A 16754-nucleotide genomic window follows, 5' to 3' on the forward strand; every position below is an offset into this window, starting at 1 on the left:
CCTGGAAAACTTGGTTGTTTGCCATAAACTTCCCCAATCATTAGTGCACCAAATTAATTAAGTTCCTATTAGAGTGTGCTATGATCCATGTTCACAATAATATTCACATTTACACTTTGTGTATGCAAATTTTGTGTACATATAAAAGGTACATGTATGCTTTTTCTTTTTATATATAATTATAAATATATGTTGAAGAAATTAAAAATAAAAATGTGTTTAAACACATCTATACAGTACAGATTAATAAGTATATCTGTGACACAAATTGCTTAAACATAACAGATTCTGTATAAACACTTATTATTTTCTGAATATCTATATTTTGAGCTGTTTCATTTTTATATAAGAATTAAGGCAGTAAAATGTGAAAATATTTTTATTTCCTACACTATGACATTTATGGCTTCCCTAGTGGCTCAGTTGGTAAAGAATCCGCCTGCAATGCGGGAGATGTGGGTTCAATCCCGAGGTTGGGAAGATCCCCTGGAGAAGGAAATGGCAACCCATGCCTTGTATTCTTATGTATATGCCAACACTCCTTGTTGGCAACCCAACTCCAGTATTCTTGCCAGGAGAATCCCATGAGCAGAGGAGCCAGGCATGCTACATGGGATCGCAAAGAGTCAGACACAACTGTGAGACTAACTTTCCGTTTCATGATATTTATAACACAGGAGTTTATTATTCTTTTTAATTTGAGCATGTCATCATCCAATTTACAACATCATGCATTTCATCTGATGTACTCAACCATATTCAAAAATATAATGTCACTTTACCAGACCAACATCTTTGTTTAATAGGCAAGTAGGAATTATACCAGTTTTGGAGGTGAAACTATGGAAACTAATTTCCAACTTTCTACAGACAATAGTTTTTGTCGGACTAAAGTCTAAATCTCTTGATTTTCAATCTAGAATTTCTCTAATCTAGTAATATCCTATAGACTTTAGGCAGTTCCTTGTCATGGTGATAATATTAGATATTAATTCATCAGATTAGACACCAAAGATACACAGAAGAATAGAGGTCAAAAGAGAGTTAAATAAAAATCCATTCATATGCTCAGCTCATGATTCAGCAATAGAAAATGCTGATCTTAAGATATGCTCATACAATTGCATCATGAACATACACAAGATGACAACAATCTTTGGTTATCTCAAGATGAAAGTCAGCCACAAACTGGCAGCCATATGTGATTCAAACTCCATAAAATAAACAGCCCTGATGCAGTATGTTAGAATGAGATGAAGAAGCACAAAAATTAGGAGTAAGAAAACCAATTATTTTTCACAATCAGTATTTTCACATGTATTATGGTTACTTATGACTTAGTACTGAACTGCATCACTTTCATTGTTATCTTTTGTTTCTAGAAGGATAGTGTGACAAACAGTAACATGTCTAAAGCACAGCTTCAGAAAGGATGTTATTAACTTTCGAAAACTTCAAGATACAGACATTCAATATAGAAACACATCATCAAAGATTACAACAGGATAAATATTAATGCATTATTGTATGAGAATCTGGGTTGCATTTTCCCTCTGACCTAATACAAACAATGCCCTTGAGCATTATGGCAAGATGTACAAAAGGGAATTTGGGATTATTACAAAGCCCACTGTACATTCAAGCTGGAATTTCTCCAGGAGTGAGTAATGAACCCTACACTGCAAAACTCAGGTAGGCATCATTGTTCAGTGTGAATAATTACTTTGAGTCAAATGAGTATGAGTGTTCTGCCCCTTGCCTCATTTCACACCAAAGGAGAACAGATGAGGTGCACAACAATCCTGCTCCCAAATCCCCAACTTAGTCCCTGAAAGTTCATGGCCACCACTAGAGGGAGAAAGTCTCAGCGGTTTCCAGAAAGTATATCCTTTAACAGGCAGCTGCTGCGAGGCTGAGCTCTTCAGATTGTGGATAATGCACTGAAGGTCTCTTGGCTCGGTCACAAGCTGCTCATCTATCAGAGGAAACTGCGTAATTGTCTGGGCCATGTGACTTAAGTTTTGCAATTCTCCTAAAATACCCTATTTGACCTTCTCTAGAGAGCTGTCCTTGAAAATAGCTGCAATGAGAAATGTTCAAAGTATTGATATTTCTAGCAAAACCCCCTAATCTACCTCACTAATGATCAGAAAACAATCAATTTCTTATTTTACTACATCTTCTTCACCACACATCCATGATCACTCTAGGGCTGGATGATTCCACCACTAACATAACTTGCTTCACCCATGTCTCCTTCTAATTTGTTTCTTTTTTCATAAACCAATATCTGCTCGGCTTGATTTACAGTATGACTATCCCTCTCTGCTCAATTCAGTGAGCAAATATTTATCTGAGCACCTATGGGTTATAGGCTTAAAATACTGGAATGAAAAGGTAACGTAGATGAGACACGTGACTTTGAAGAGCTAATAGGACACTGGAAGCAAGATACAAGTGAGTATAACTTTTAAGTGTAGTAAATGCTACACTGAGATATGCATATACTGAAGTGATCCCACTTCTGGGTATATATCTGAAGGCAACAGAATTACTATCTCAAAGAGATCTCCACACTCCTGTATTCTTTGCAGTATTATTCAAAATAGCTAAGTCATGGAAACAAACTAAGCATTCACAGATGTAAGAATGGATAAAGAAAGCAGGAGACCTTTATCTACATATACACAGTGGAATATTATTCAGCTATTAAAAAATAAGAAAATTTTGCCCTCTGTGACAATGTGAATAAACCTGGAGGACGTTATGCTAAATGAAATAAGCTAGACAGATAAAGATAAATTCTGCATTGTCTTACCTACATGCAGAATCTAAGAAAGTCAAAGTCATAGAGGCAGAAGGCAGCATGGTGATTGTGAGGGGCTTGAGGGGCGGCAGAAATGGGGAGATATTAGTCAAAGGGTACAGATTTTCAGTCATAAGATGAGTAAATTATGGGAATCTAAAGCACAGCATGGTGACTATGGTTTTTATATTGTATATATGAAGTTTTATAGGTAAGTCAGTCTACGGTGTTCTCTCTCTCTCTCTCTCTCTCACACACACACACACAAAGATAACCATATGAGGTGATGAATGTGTCAATTAACTTGATTTTAGCCACCTTTTCACAATTGATACATATATCACATCATCCCTTTGTATACCTTAACTGTATGCAATTTTGTCAACTACATTTCAGTTAAGCTGGAGGGCAGTGTAGAGAGTGGCTGTTGGTGATAATAAGTAAGGTACTGAGGAAAATTAGGGAAGATTACCTGAAACAGACAAAACCAGAACTAACCTGGAGCCTACAAAGAGCAGCATAGAGGCAACCCAACAAAGAAGTGTGAAGGGAGGGGTGGAGAGGGGGAAGAAGAGGTTCCAGGCAGGGAGAGCATCATGAAGAAAGGAAAGAACCAGCACTGTGCGTGCATACACACCAGCGTGCTCAAGGGCACCGACTGTGAGTGGTTCTGAATTAGTGGACACAGTGAAGTAGCAGGTCATGGAGCATCATCCAGACCAAGGAGCTCTGATGTTACGTTGTGAATGATGAGAAGCCTCTGAAGGATCTGGGGACATTTCTAGATTAACACTGAAAGACAATAGGCTTGGGCTAGTCAGGTGAGCTCAGATCCATGGTTCTGCCAACTATCTGGAGTCTGGAAAGTCTAAGTAGACTAAAGAGGTAATCCAGTAAGGTTACCTATGGCAAGGAGAAGCAAGTAGTGTCATTCCTACTTCATTGCAGACCTTTGTCTTCATCTTTACCCCACCAAGCTGGACCGGGTTTACGATCCTGAACTTATATAGTGAAAGTATAAAAAGATGGGTTTCAGCATTCTGAGATGAATCTCTGTGTCACCCCTTGTTACAACAGCTTTGACACAGAGCTTCAGTTCTAGAGATTACATCCTTCTCTTTTACTCCTTGAGGAAATTACTTATCTTGGCAATATGTCTGGAGAATATCCCTTATTACTGAGGACTCTGTCCTGTTCAAGCCAGTGTTTAAGCCAAGGACTCTTGGTGCTTTTCTGAGCTTCAGTCTATAGAGACTAAGTCTCTACTAGGAGCTGAGAGACCTCACTGTAACACTGCCTGCCACCTGGGGGGTCTCACTGAAAGCTGCTGACCCGCTATTTTCCCCTTACTGTGTGCTCTGCCCTTTTCTTGGTGTTCCATGTTGTACCTCCCGTGGCTCTGCCGCTTACCAGGTAAGAAAGCTTCATAAGACCTTGTCCTCATGCCACACCAGAAACTCCCTAGGCACCTGCAGCAGGGCATAAGTGCCTGCAGTGCCTCCACCATCCCCAAAGACAGGTTTAGATCTATTTCTAGTTCCTCCAGTTTACCACCATCAGTCCCAACTGTTAGCCCAAAGTAACTTTTGTACAAATTAGAAAAAAATAAAATAAAAAATCTACCTTCACTGAAAGAATCTGATACAAGTAACAGTGTCTTCAAAGACTGAGTACCCTTGGAGACTGTGCAAAGGAGAGCCTGCCAACTGAGGCCACAACCTTACTGCAGCCATCCTAGTCGAGTCTCCAAGAAGGACAAATCATAGGAGACTTAAACCAAGCAGAAGGTCATAAGTGGCCATTAGAAGGTAGTAGAGCTTAGGAACCCAAGAGAAGTACTGGGCCAAAGAATTTTCAGATAAGAAAGAAATCAGGTAAGAATTCAAATAAGAATTCTGAGTAACAGGTAGGGGTATCAGAAGCAGGAAGGAAAGGCTTAAAAACAAAAGGAAACAAAAGTTGTTGAGGGCAGGAGATCTCTGCAGAGTTTCCACCAAATATAAGAATAGCTTTGAGAATATGATACAATGGAGGCTACACAAAAAGAAAATCCATCTGGCTCAGATAGACAGCAAACATGGGAAAGATGCATTTCCCGAAAAGTCCCTCCGTGATCAGCACTACCTGGATGATCCTCTGCAGGTAAGTTCAGTTTTGATATGCAGGGCTGAGAAAGTGAAGAGAGGACAGTAAGGAGGAGAGAGAGAAAAGGCGGTGAGAAGAGAGACCGGTGGGGCAACAATAGAGAAGAAAGGAGGCAAGGGGAGGGGAAGGGAAGGACAGGGAGAGGAGGAAAGAGAGGGCAGAATCAGGGAAGGAAGGGAAAGAGGAAGAGATGTTTTAACAATTTTTAGAGGGGCAACAATGGCATATCATGGTATAACAATAAAACAATTTCAGGGGTACTGTGGAATAAAGAACTCTGAAATGAGAAATAGGAGACATCTATTCTAGTTCTCAAATAGTCACTCAAATCTTTGGACAACCAACTAAATTTTTCTCTTCTCAGTTATATCACTTTAAAAGGAAATGGTAGACTGCCTAATCTCCAAGGCCTTTCCTAGTCTAAATTTCTACAAATTTACCCAGAGTAATTAACAAACTCTGAAGCAATGTGTTTTCTTCTGAAAGGTTAATCACTCATTAACTTGAGATTATGTTTTGATTACAGGTGACTACAAAAATGTGTTCACTCATCCTGCACTCCTGATAGCAAGCTCATCTATACCCTAAGATACACATTACTTTATAGGGCTTGAAAAGAATTGATACAAACATCTTAGAGCAAATGGCCAACTTTCTATTTTTATAGGAATACAAATAAAAAGCTTAGTTTACAGTTTTCTAATTTTATAAAAGTTATTTCCTACTGTGAATATAATGATAAAAATTTTACTAAGAGATTACATTTTATGCCATTTTACGGTTTACAAAACAGTTGGATACATAGTATCTCATTTGATCATAGGAATAGCTTGCGTAGTAGGTCAAGTAAGTGTCATTTACACACATTTAATAGATCTGACTCTTTCAGGATGTTTAGATCTTGGTCTTCTGACTACAGTTGGCCCTCTGTATCCATAGATTCTGCATCCATGGATTCAACCAACTGAAGATTGAAAATATTTGGAAGAAAAATTCCAGAAAGTTCCAAAAAAGCAAAGTTTGAATTTGCCAGGGCACTGGCAACTATTTACATAGCATTTACATTTTATTTACAACTATTTTACATAGCATTTACATTATATTAGGTATTATAAGTAATCCAGAGATGACTTAAAGTATACTGAGGCATGTGCGCATGTTACATGCAAATACAATTCTGTTATATATAAGAGACTTGAGCACCTGCAGATTTAGGTATAGAAGGTGTTCTTGGAATGAATCCTCACAGATATCATGAGACAACTCTATTTTCTGAACCTTCTAAACTTATACCCTTGATAACAAAATTCTTTACCTTTGACATAAACATTTGCCTATTAGTTTCAGGTCGACTGATCACCATGTAAAGTTGAGATGAATTCTGCAAACATCTAGCTATTATTTTGTAGATCATATTTGTGGCAAACATGACAACAGAAGTACACAGAAGTAAGCCTATTTGAATAAGACCAAAGACATTTTCCTTGACTAAATAAAGTCTCTTTTCTGCCATTAAAAAAAAAAAATCTAAAACTGTTTTGTATCTTTTGTGTCTTGGCTAACATAAATGAAAGAGAGGACACAAGACAACAGACATAAAAAATCAAGCTTTAATGCTATTTCAGGAGATATTATATAAATTGGATCCATATTAAATAAAATCACTCTATTTTCCATGACACTGTAGGGATGAGATTGTGTGGTGAAGAAATGGATCTATGATGATCTCTTTCCTCTCTCTCAATTGAATTTGTACATCTATGCTGTTGAAATACTTCCCAAACTGCACACGTGACTATACTTTTTCCTACATATCTAGAAAGTGCTGCCCTGAACATGGTTTGTAAAAAATTTTTCAACCAGTAAAGCAGTAGTTCTCAACTCTGTACACATCAGATCATTTTTTTAAATACCTACACCCAAGCCCCATCTCAAACTAATTCAATCAGGATTTCAGAGAGTAGGGAATATGTGGCTTCATTCTTTTTAAAAAGGCTTCCAGTAGAATATAATGTTCAGCCACGGTTATGAACTCTCTGCAGCACCATTTCTCCAACTCTAACGTGCTTATGAATCACTTGGGATCTTGTTAAATGCAGATTCTGATTCAGTAGGCCTGGGACAGGCTCTGAGATTTTGGAATTTAGCAAGTGACTATCAGATACTGAAGATGCTCATCTACAGAAGACACATGTAGCAGCCAGAGTGGGTGGTTCTCAAAGTGTGGCCCAGTCCTGCAGCATCTGCACTATCTGAGTACTTGCTAGGAATGCAGACTTCAGCCCCCACCAGAGACCTACTGAAATCAGAAACTCTGAAGATGGGGTCCAGGTAGTCTGTGTTTTTAATGAGCACTCCAGGTAATTTGGGCTTCCCTGGAGGCTCAGCTGGTAAAGAATCTACCTGCAATGCAGGAGACCTGGGTTCAATTCCTAGGTTGGGAAGATGCCCTGGATAAGGGAACAGCAGCCCACTCCAGTATTCTGGCCTGGAGAATTCCATGGACTATATAGTCCATGGGGTCACAAAGAATCAGACACAACTGAATGACTTTCACTTTTTCACTTTCCAATTTGGATACACCTTCAAGTTTGAGAAACATTGGTCTAAAAAAGAGCTCCCTAGAGTCTAAACGATTGGCTACATGTGGTTAGAGAACAACTGACACTTTCTGCTTTATGTAGCAGTTTACGATTTACCAAACTGAACTACTTTATCTCTTGCGGGGTCTTTAAAACAACCCTATATCTGATCTGATCTGATGATAGAATAACTAAAGCAGGTAATTTCATCATTTTATAAATGAAACCAGCAACTCAAAATATTTAAGAGATGTTTTCAAAGTCACATAGCATACAGGACAGATCCAAAGTTATAGTCCAACACTCCTGAGTTATACAAAGTAACAGGCAGGATACTCACAGAAGTGCAAGACCAATGGTCATAAGGGTACCTGAAAGGGTAGGCTTTTGGGGCTCCGGTGATAACAGCAAGGGGTGCCAGGACACGTTCAGGAAACCTCCTACCAGCTGAGTCACAGACATTGGTACTTGGAGCTCTCAGAGACACACTAACGCACTAATTTTTTTTTTTTTTTTTTTTTTTTTTTTTTTGCCTGAGTTTGCTATTATGCCCACATAATGCCCACCGGCTTCAAGAAACACAAATGTTTAACCCTCACCAACTGATTTAGTAGATGAGTCAGTCATCTTTGGTTGTTTATACCACAGTTCTAAAAATAATTCATTCAAAGTCAAAGTGCACAGGACAATTAGCTTAACATGTGTTGTATGTATGTGTTTCATACTTACAGAAACACAAATTACCACAGTTTGCATTTGTCACATGAGATTTGCTGCTGTGTTCCTCAGGACATAAATGAACAGTAAGTGATATAAATGCATAAACATCTTTAATGATGTATATGGGATTTCTTTGGAAGGAATGATGCTAAAGCTGAAACTCTAGTACTTTGGCCACCTCATGCGAAGAGTTGACTCATTGGAAAAGACTCTGATGCTGAGAGGGATTGGGGGCAGGAGGAGAAGGGGGACAACAGAGGATGAGATGGCTGGATGGCATCACTGACTCGATGGACCTGAGTCTGAGTGAACTCTGGGAGTTGGTGATGGACAGGGAGGCCTGGCATGCTGCAATTCATGGGGTCGCAAAGAGTCAGACACTACTGAGCGACTGAACTGAACTGAACTGGTGATATGTTATATTTTTAGACAACAAATATTCCCTCCACTATTTACTAAATATATTTGAGGACAGGACTTAATGGGCAAAATGATCAGTCCTTAAAGTATCAGTAATAACCCATACATTTTGATTACCTTTAGTGAGTTAGCTACAGAAAAAGAAAACTTTCTCAAACTCTTCCTGTATAAACATAAAGTTTGTTTTCAAATAATGAATAATTTTAAGTGGTAGAAAAATCACATATTATGTCAGGAGTTTGTTTGATTGTTGACAGTTTCTTTGTGAATGTAGGCGTGCCAGATGCTTTATAGAAGAGAAGCCATTTTTTCCCTTGAAATTTGCACAAAATTTTTACATTTTGCTGTCAAATAATCACATCTTTTTAATGTTTCTTCTTTTTCTTTTACTGTAGAAACAAACAAGGAAATAAAGACCAAGAATTTTGAAAAACTAAACATTTAACTATTTTAAACATAGATACTTAGTTTCTTATACCTAACACCTACTAGGTACATTTACATTTAAATGGGAAAAATCTTATCACCATGGAAAGTATTATAATATCCTGAAAGCATCAAATAGGGTCAGACTAGTGAAATAAATGCAATTTCAATACCCCCAATTTTAAATATTTAAAGTCACAACACAAATGTGTACCCTCTGCATCTCACCATACATGTACTTAGGGAATATGTCCAGATATGCATATATGTCATTCTACAAAGTTACCTTATGAGCAGATATATTGGAATTAACTATTTTATAATTATCTTTCCAGACATATGCTGCTAATATTGAAAATACTGTTTGTGGGACTGTTAAAAATGAAATTTTAAAGGCCAGATTGGAACATTATTTCCACTCTTCCTTTAATTTATCAAAACGCCTGCATGGTTTCAACCTGCCAAGAGTCATCAGGAAGTGAATCCCTATGGGAGCCTGAGTACAAGGATGAGGGTTGGAAGGACCAGGGCTAGAAACTCATCCAATCATTGATGAACTCTTCCACTTGTGGGTAATGGTAGTGAGGTGGCTTCAGAAAAGCAACCAAGACTTCTCAAATGGACATGAGTCTGAGCAAACTCTGGGGGATGGTGAAGGACAGGGAAGCCTGGGGCGCTGCAGTCCATGGGGTTGCAAAAAGTCGGACACGACTGAGCAACTTAACAACAACAAGGTCAGGTGGGTAAATGTGCCTCATACTTTACTGCGCAAACCAATGTCAATGCAGATTCTGGTCCAGTAGGATTTAGGAAGGCAACCCAGGTGCTGCTGCTTCTGCCACTGGTCTCTGACACACACTCTGATCCTTTGCCTTTGAGATGGAAGTTGGTGCTGTGGTTTCCTTTCATTCTCACAGGCTCTTATAGAGGTGCTAAGAAAGATCTAGAATTCCTTCTGGGAAACAACAGGGTTAGGCAGGTATACATGAATTCTTTCTCTTTCCAACTAGTTTTGTCACCTTCATTCTATAGTCTTTCTTTTATTTTTTACAAAAGATAGAAATTAGAGAACAAGACACCAAGACTTGTATATGCTCTCCTATCAAGACACACATTTATATCAAAGACCATAATTATACAAAAATATGCATCAATTACGCCCAAAAAAACACTTGTTCATGGAAGGAAGGCAGTGAAGGTAGATGTTTTGGGGACAGTCAGCCAAGCTCCCGTCACTGGACCACCAGAATTACAAACTTCCCTTGTCTCTTGTTGCCATTTCAGATCATTCAGGGCCACAAACTCACTGAGAGAGGACCTTTTTTCCCTTTGCCATTTCACTTTCTCTGTGCCAAACATCTACTGTGGCTTCCAATGAATCAAGTTCTCCTTCCTCTCCTCCCCTGGAGGCTCATGCTCCCAGTAAAATGTCACAAATAAAGTGGAAGCAAGCCTTTCCCAGGCTAGACTTGTAAACAGAAAGCAAGAGTGCCATTCTTCAGCAGGAAACTGACCCACAAAGCTTACTGGACTCAGTTAAAGAGATTGAGAAGAAGGTCAGCTAAGAAAACAAAGGGAACTCTCTCCATAGTTACTTCTGATAGAGCTCCACGAACCCAAAAATAAAGCCTTGTCCAAAGCAAAGGAAATAAAAAAGAGGGCACATTAGGTGAGGTCTGAGAAAGCAATGGACTCTCTCAGGTGACTTCTTTACATGCACTATTTGTCTGCCTTCTCTCTCCCAGGGAATAACTGCTTCTATATTTATTCTCTATTCTCACAATCTACCATTTCCACATTGCAATGTCTACTAAAGTATAGTGCTTAAAGAAAACTCTATTTCTTTTGAGACACAGAAGTATGTACATATCATATATAGATATTTATGTAGCGAGACTGCCTCTCATAGACATAGATTTCTATGCATACAGTGCACAAAAATATAAGAATTCCTTTTTTTCCTTCTAAATTAGCATTGACATGCTTATCTAACTCTTGGATAACTGTAGCTTAAAACATAGGTGATGCTGAATTACAAAGACGTTACAAAGTTCATGGACACATAAATAAAAACCTATACACCCAGAGTATTCACTTTTCCCATATTCATTTTTAAAATCAGTGAAAACAAATCTTTCTAAGAATAGCATAAATTTACAGAGAATGCTTCACTTGTAAAGGGTTAATGATGTTAGGAAATATGAATGCTAGCAGTTAAGGTGGCATGCTTATGTGTTTGCAAAAACATTTTCTGCATTATGTCCATATCCCTTTGCAAACAGATAAAATTACTCTATAAATCTTATTACTCCATGTGGATAAATCACACTTGCAGGTTTTACAGGGCTGGAGAGCTGGAAGGGAAAATATGCTTTGGATAGTAGGATCTTTGGGATTCATAATCTAGTGCTCAGGAAATGAAGAAAGGGATACTTACACATTAGGATTTTCTTAGTTTTTATACTCCACAGCAACACACACACACACAACACAACATGCACAATATACACATTCCTCTCTAACAAGGCGAGCGATCCCAAAGCAGGACACTGTGACAGCCAACCAAATTTATTTCTGAGGAAAGGAAGGAAAACTTTGCTGCTGTAGGCAGCTCTGCTACAGAACTGCTCCCTGATGCCCCAGGGTTTATGCACTATCAGCTCCTTGCACACAGATTAGAGGCTTCTTTTCTATAGGATACTGCTTTTTATTGCCACAACAAGCAATATTAGCCAGCCAGACAGACTGACACTAGGTCATTTCATTTGGATGAAATAAGATTTTAAAGGATCTCCAAGGAGAACATTTTCTTTCATTCTTTTTTTCTTTTTTAATGTTTTTAGTATCTGATAGAAATTCAAGGAAAGCTATAAAAAGAGAAAAGGGATATACGCAGTAGATAGAGAAGGGAAAGAGAGAAAAGAAATGCAGGAAAACAGGCTAGGAGCTTTTTAGAAACAGAATTATGGCTAGGTTCCATCCGAGTTTCTCCAGCTCACTGTCCCTTATAGGGGTCAAACTCCAAGGACTTGGGACTCTTCCTTTACAAATTTCAATCCCAAATTATATTTCAGAGTTTGGCAGAACTGCATAGAGATGAGATGTTGAGGTCAATAATCAATTTGAAATATCCATTTTATGCCAGGTTAATTATTTCCTAACCTCTGTGCTTAAGACTTCTATTCTTAAATAACAGCAATTTGGCAAGTTCCTTTTTTTCTCCTCTTCATTCCTGTGTTGAAGGCTACATACCAGAAAAGGCTCAGTAACTAACCAAAGTTCTAAAGATTGATTTACTGCCCTCCATGTCAATTAGAAGATCCTTAGGAAAAGTCTCCTAACCAAACTACTGCTGGGGCAGAGTGAGAGCCTTTATGTACATACCCACACGCACATACACACAGATACCACGGAGAATGCAATCCTGTGTACACTCTCTAAAAGCCAGAACCAACAACTCTTCTTTCTCCATTAAGGAACCCTAACAAAACTCTTATGCAAAGCATCTCCAGTCACAAAAGCAATAACGCCCTAATGTCACTAATACCATAGATGAAGTTATGCTTTCTCAGTAAGAGAAACAAGATACGAAGAACCAAACAACATTTAATCAACCCTGCTGGTCCTGGACAGGGACCAGAATCCCCTTGAGATTTGTTGGCAGATATTTCGACCCGACCGTAAAAGGCGCACGAAAGCGCGCGCGCGCGGACACACACACACACACACACACACACCCCCTCCACAAGCCTGCAGCATCAGCAGCTGGAGTTCAAGGAGAACACACATCCACACACACTTAAGCGCCTCAGAAAAGTTGCCCGAAAGCCCTACCTGAGGATGGCCGTGTCCCCCTGCCTCACGGTGATGTTGTCGGTGCCTCGGTTAAAATCCACGCTGCGGACGGGCAATCCTGTGGGAAGAAGGCAGAGCAATCTCAATAGGACCAGAGGCAACTGTTTCCGATCAGGCTGAACTCTGGCGACCATGGTGGCCACGCCGAGGTGCGGGGTCGGGGCTACTCTGGAGGGCGTGTGTGTGCGCGCTGCTCGCCGAGCGGGCTTTACCAACGGAGGGCTTTCATCCACAGCAGAGGCGGAACGCTCTCTGCCAATCTGTGGTCCTTTCCACTTTGCCTCTCTCTTTCCCTCGCTCAGTCTCTTCTCCCTCTAAGACTTCACAAAGCCCTCATAAAACCCGAGCTGAGGTGGGAAAAAGTCAAAGGAACACAATTTTAAAGGTGAGAATACAAATATAAAACCCTCCAGGAAAGATGGAGAGAAGGCGGCAAAAAGGAAGGTGGTCTCTGGTCTCTCTGGCTGGATGCTCCTTGGCCAGCGTCGGAGAGGAGCTTCTTCCCTCCGTAACCCACTTTCCCGAGCGGGTAGGCGAGGGAGCCGGCACTCAGCCTGCCAGCGAGTGTAAAGAAACCCACACAACAGCGGCAGAAGCCGGGAGTCTCCCTCCTCCCCCTCCTCCCCTTCCTGTTTCTCCTTCCAGTCCCTCCCTCCCTGCCTCGCTCGGCACCTCCCCCGCCCCCCGCGGATTTCAACAGCCCCTCCACCCTCCCCTCAGCGTGGCCCCTCGCTTTGCACAACTGCCCGCTTCAGCAGCAGCCAGCCTCAATGAAAGCCTGATGCGCCTTCAGGTTGTCAGGACAACAGCTCCATCTGAGGCCTGGCTGATTTCCTTAAGAAGAGGGGATGGAGCTTGGAGGTACTGTGCAAGAAAGGGGAGAAGGAGAGGGACTCGAGCGATACAAGACTAGGAGAAAGAGTCCAGGGAAGGAGAGGCGAAGAGTGGGGAAAGAAGGAAAAGGGACTGGGGAAGGAGAGAGCACCAGGAGAAGGCAAGCCTTGACAGATGGAGGGAGGGAAGCAGAGAAGGGCAGGAAAGACTGAGGGGTGGAGGGGGACCGCTGCTGAAAGATGGGATGAGGAATGCAAAACAGAAGAAACTTGACAGTGGAGTCTGAAGATTAACAGCCAAAGTGGATTTCAAAACTAAATATTCCTGGCAACTGGCTTTTCATGCTCACATCTGTTCATTCTTTCCTCTCTCCTGCACTGTCTTTCACAGGATTAATAAGGTTTATTTTCTCTCCTTCCTTTATCCCCTCCCCCTCTTGGAGCCCCCTTATGAAAGATGGATTGGACACAATGCTGGTATTGAGTTTTCTGGAGTGTGAATGCTTGGTTTGTCTTTTCCAAGTGCCAGCCTCAGCAGCTGATCCCTGATCCCTCACTCTCCAGGAAACCCTTACTCAGTCCCACACGTGAGGAATGGTACTAAGGACTATTGTTTCAGGGTCACGTTGCTGTGGCTTCCCAAGTTTTTACTGGTGCTTGCTTCTCAAAACGTCCTTAGGCAAGGAAGGAGATGTGTGTTTCAGAAAGCTTGTCACTTACAGGGTGACACTGGGGCCGCATCCAGCACTGCAGTGAATGGAAGATAGCTTACCGTCATTTGTCATTCCTCCTACTCCAGGAGGCAATCCAAGTGATAAGGGCCAGAAGGAGCCTACAGTGTTAGTCACAGTGATAGCCCCAAACTATTAGCATCTCCCTAGGTACCGATGCTGAGCATAAAAGGTGGAAATGCACCTACCAAAACTTGTTTCCTTTTAGTTTTGTTTATTCAAATAGTTAAGGCATTCACATGGTGCCAAAATCAAGTGGTACAGAACGCTGTAGAGTGAGATGCAGTTATCTTTCCTATCCCTGTCTTTAGACAATCCATTTTTCCTATTTGGAGGCAACAAAAATTTCCAGGTCCTAACTTTCCCTAAATATTCCATGTACATACAAGTAAATGCACAAATATACACATACACACTCATATATTATGCTTACTCCTCTTATTTACACAAATGATTAGCCAAGGATATTTGAAACAAAAGACATATGTTTAGGAATCCTTATCAAACTCTGCTAAAAAAAAGTCTATGGAGGTGATTACTGTGCTGCCACCTGCCTTGTCCCCCCCGACCATTCAAAGAATTCATCTGCTATATTTTATCAACTGCAAAGTAGATTCATTCTTATGGATTATGTGAGGAAAGGAAGGAAGACCTTTTGCTTTTATAAGAAAAGAACTTGGGAAGGACTGGAATCTAAACGGTCACAAATTCAAGATTGACAGAGTTCAATTAGTTTTGTTTCTATTATACATTAAATTTACGTAAATCAAGTTTTCCTATATTAAGGATATTAAAGAGTCCCAGATAGTAAACCAATGATGCTTTACCACTAATTTGGAACTGAGCTATTTAAAACTTGAAACCCATTTTGCCAAGGCAAAAAAAAAAAATGGTTAAGCCAAGTGGAGGTTGAACAACAAAACCCATAATCCTGTGGTTCCCAATGTCAATGGGAAATGAGCTTCAAGTACCAACTGCAGATGGAAGGATTACTTAACTCTATGCCAAGAGTGCAAGGAAAAGAGTACCAACCCCCATCCTCTGCTGCCAACAAGCTGCATGATCCCTGGCAGGATGCTTCTGAGTTTTCAGAGATGAAGTGTTGGCTGACACAAGTGTTTAGATATAACCTTTCTTTGAGTGGGTGGTGTTTGTCCCATGTTAGGAAGAAGAAAGACACAGAGGACTGGAGCTTCTAGAATATCTCTTTCCATTAATGGTGATAGGTGAACGATGTGACCCTACAAGGAGAACTATCAATAGATACTGAGGGGAAGGATCAGATATATCAAGGGTATGAAAATTCTCTTGCATCAGTGGACTACATTTTGAATAAAGAAAGAAGGAGTTTTTTCCAGGGTAGGAGAAAGTATGGTGGGGTGGTAGCATATCACTTGCAGAAGATGCCTAGACATGAGTGTTGACTTGTCTATATCAGTAATCTCAAGTTATTTATAAGACTTGTCAAGACCTAGGACAATGAATAAAGATGAACATATTGGGGTACAAAATAATTCACACCAAAGTTATTGGAATGTGGACTCTGTAGCAGATCAATCAGATCTGGAGTTCATCTCTCTAATCACTTTGAGAAAAGGATATATATGTTGATCAAGATTATAATCAGAATCGCAATAGACCTATTCCTAAGCACCCAAGAAAATAAAATCCTAAGTACATATTTATATGAAGAAAAATCATATAATGCAATTATTAAATACTTTCAATATATTTTCAATATTTTAATATTTTCAATAGATAAAGTTCATTTCTTGGCAACTTTTATTGAATTAAATTGACTTACCATGTGCACTGGAAGTAAAATACAAAAAGAGGACAATATATTTTTTTAAATAGATTTTTTTGATATGGGCCATTTTTAAAGTCTTCATTGAATTTGTTACAATACTGCTTCTGTTTTGTATTTTAGTCTTTTGGCCATGAGGCATGTGGGATCTTGGAGCCCTGACCAAGGATCGAACCCACATGGCTTGCATTGGAAAGTGAAGTCTTAACCACGAGGCCTCCAGGGAAGTCACAACATTTTAAAAATTCTCTAATTTAGGTAATTTGATAATTTTGATATTTGATAATTCAGATTGAATTTCTGAACAATTTCAAAATCATGAAGTTTATTATGTAAGTTTTTTAATATTTATCATTTATGTCCAGGTGGCACTTCAAATACAGTTTTCTAACCCAACCCATGGCCTTAGCAGGAACATTCTATAATTAA

General features: G+C 39.8%; 1 protein-coding gene across 3 annotated transcripts in view; it reads right to left on the reverse strand.

The window, feature by feature from the left end:
- The window catches only part of LOC102392575 (limbic system associated membrane protein), a 703099-nt gene extending 689523 nt beyond the window's left edge, over nt 1-13576 (reverse strand). The window contains exon 1 of one of the 3 annotated variants that reach the window (XM_044942049.2): nt 12934-13576. In XM_044942049.2, coding sequence (XP_044797984.1) covers nt 12934-13088 — 155 coding nt within the window. In that variant the 5' untranslated portion in view covers nt 13089-13576. The remainder of the gene's footprint in view (nt 1-12933) is intronic. The other 2 variants (XM_025284375.3, XM_025284385.3) reach the window with 2 other exon arrangements.
- Between the last annotated feature and the right edge of the window lie 3178 nt (nt 13577-16754).

Source organism: Bubalus bubalis, chromosome 1, assembly GCF_019923935.1.
Source record: "Bubalus bubalis isolate 160015118507 breed Murrah chromosome 1, NDDB_SH_1, whole genome shotgun sequence".
Taxonomy (NCBI): domain Eukaryota; kingdom Metazoa; phylum Chordata; class Mammalia; order Artiodactyla; family Bovidae; genus Bubalus; species Bubalus bubalis.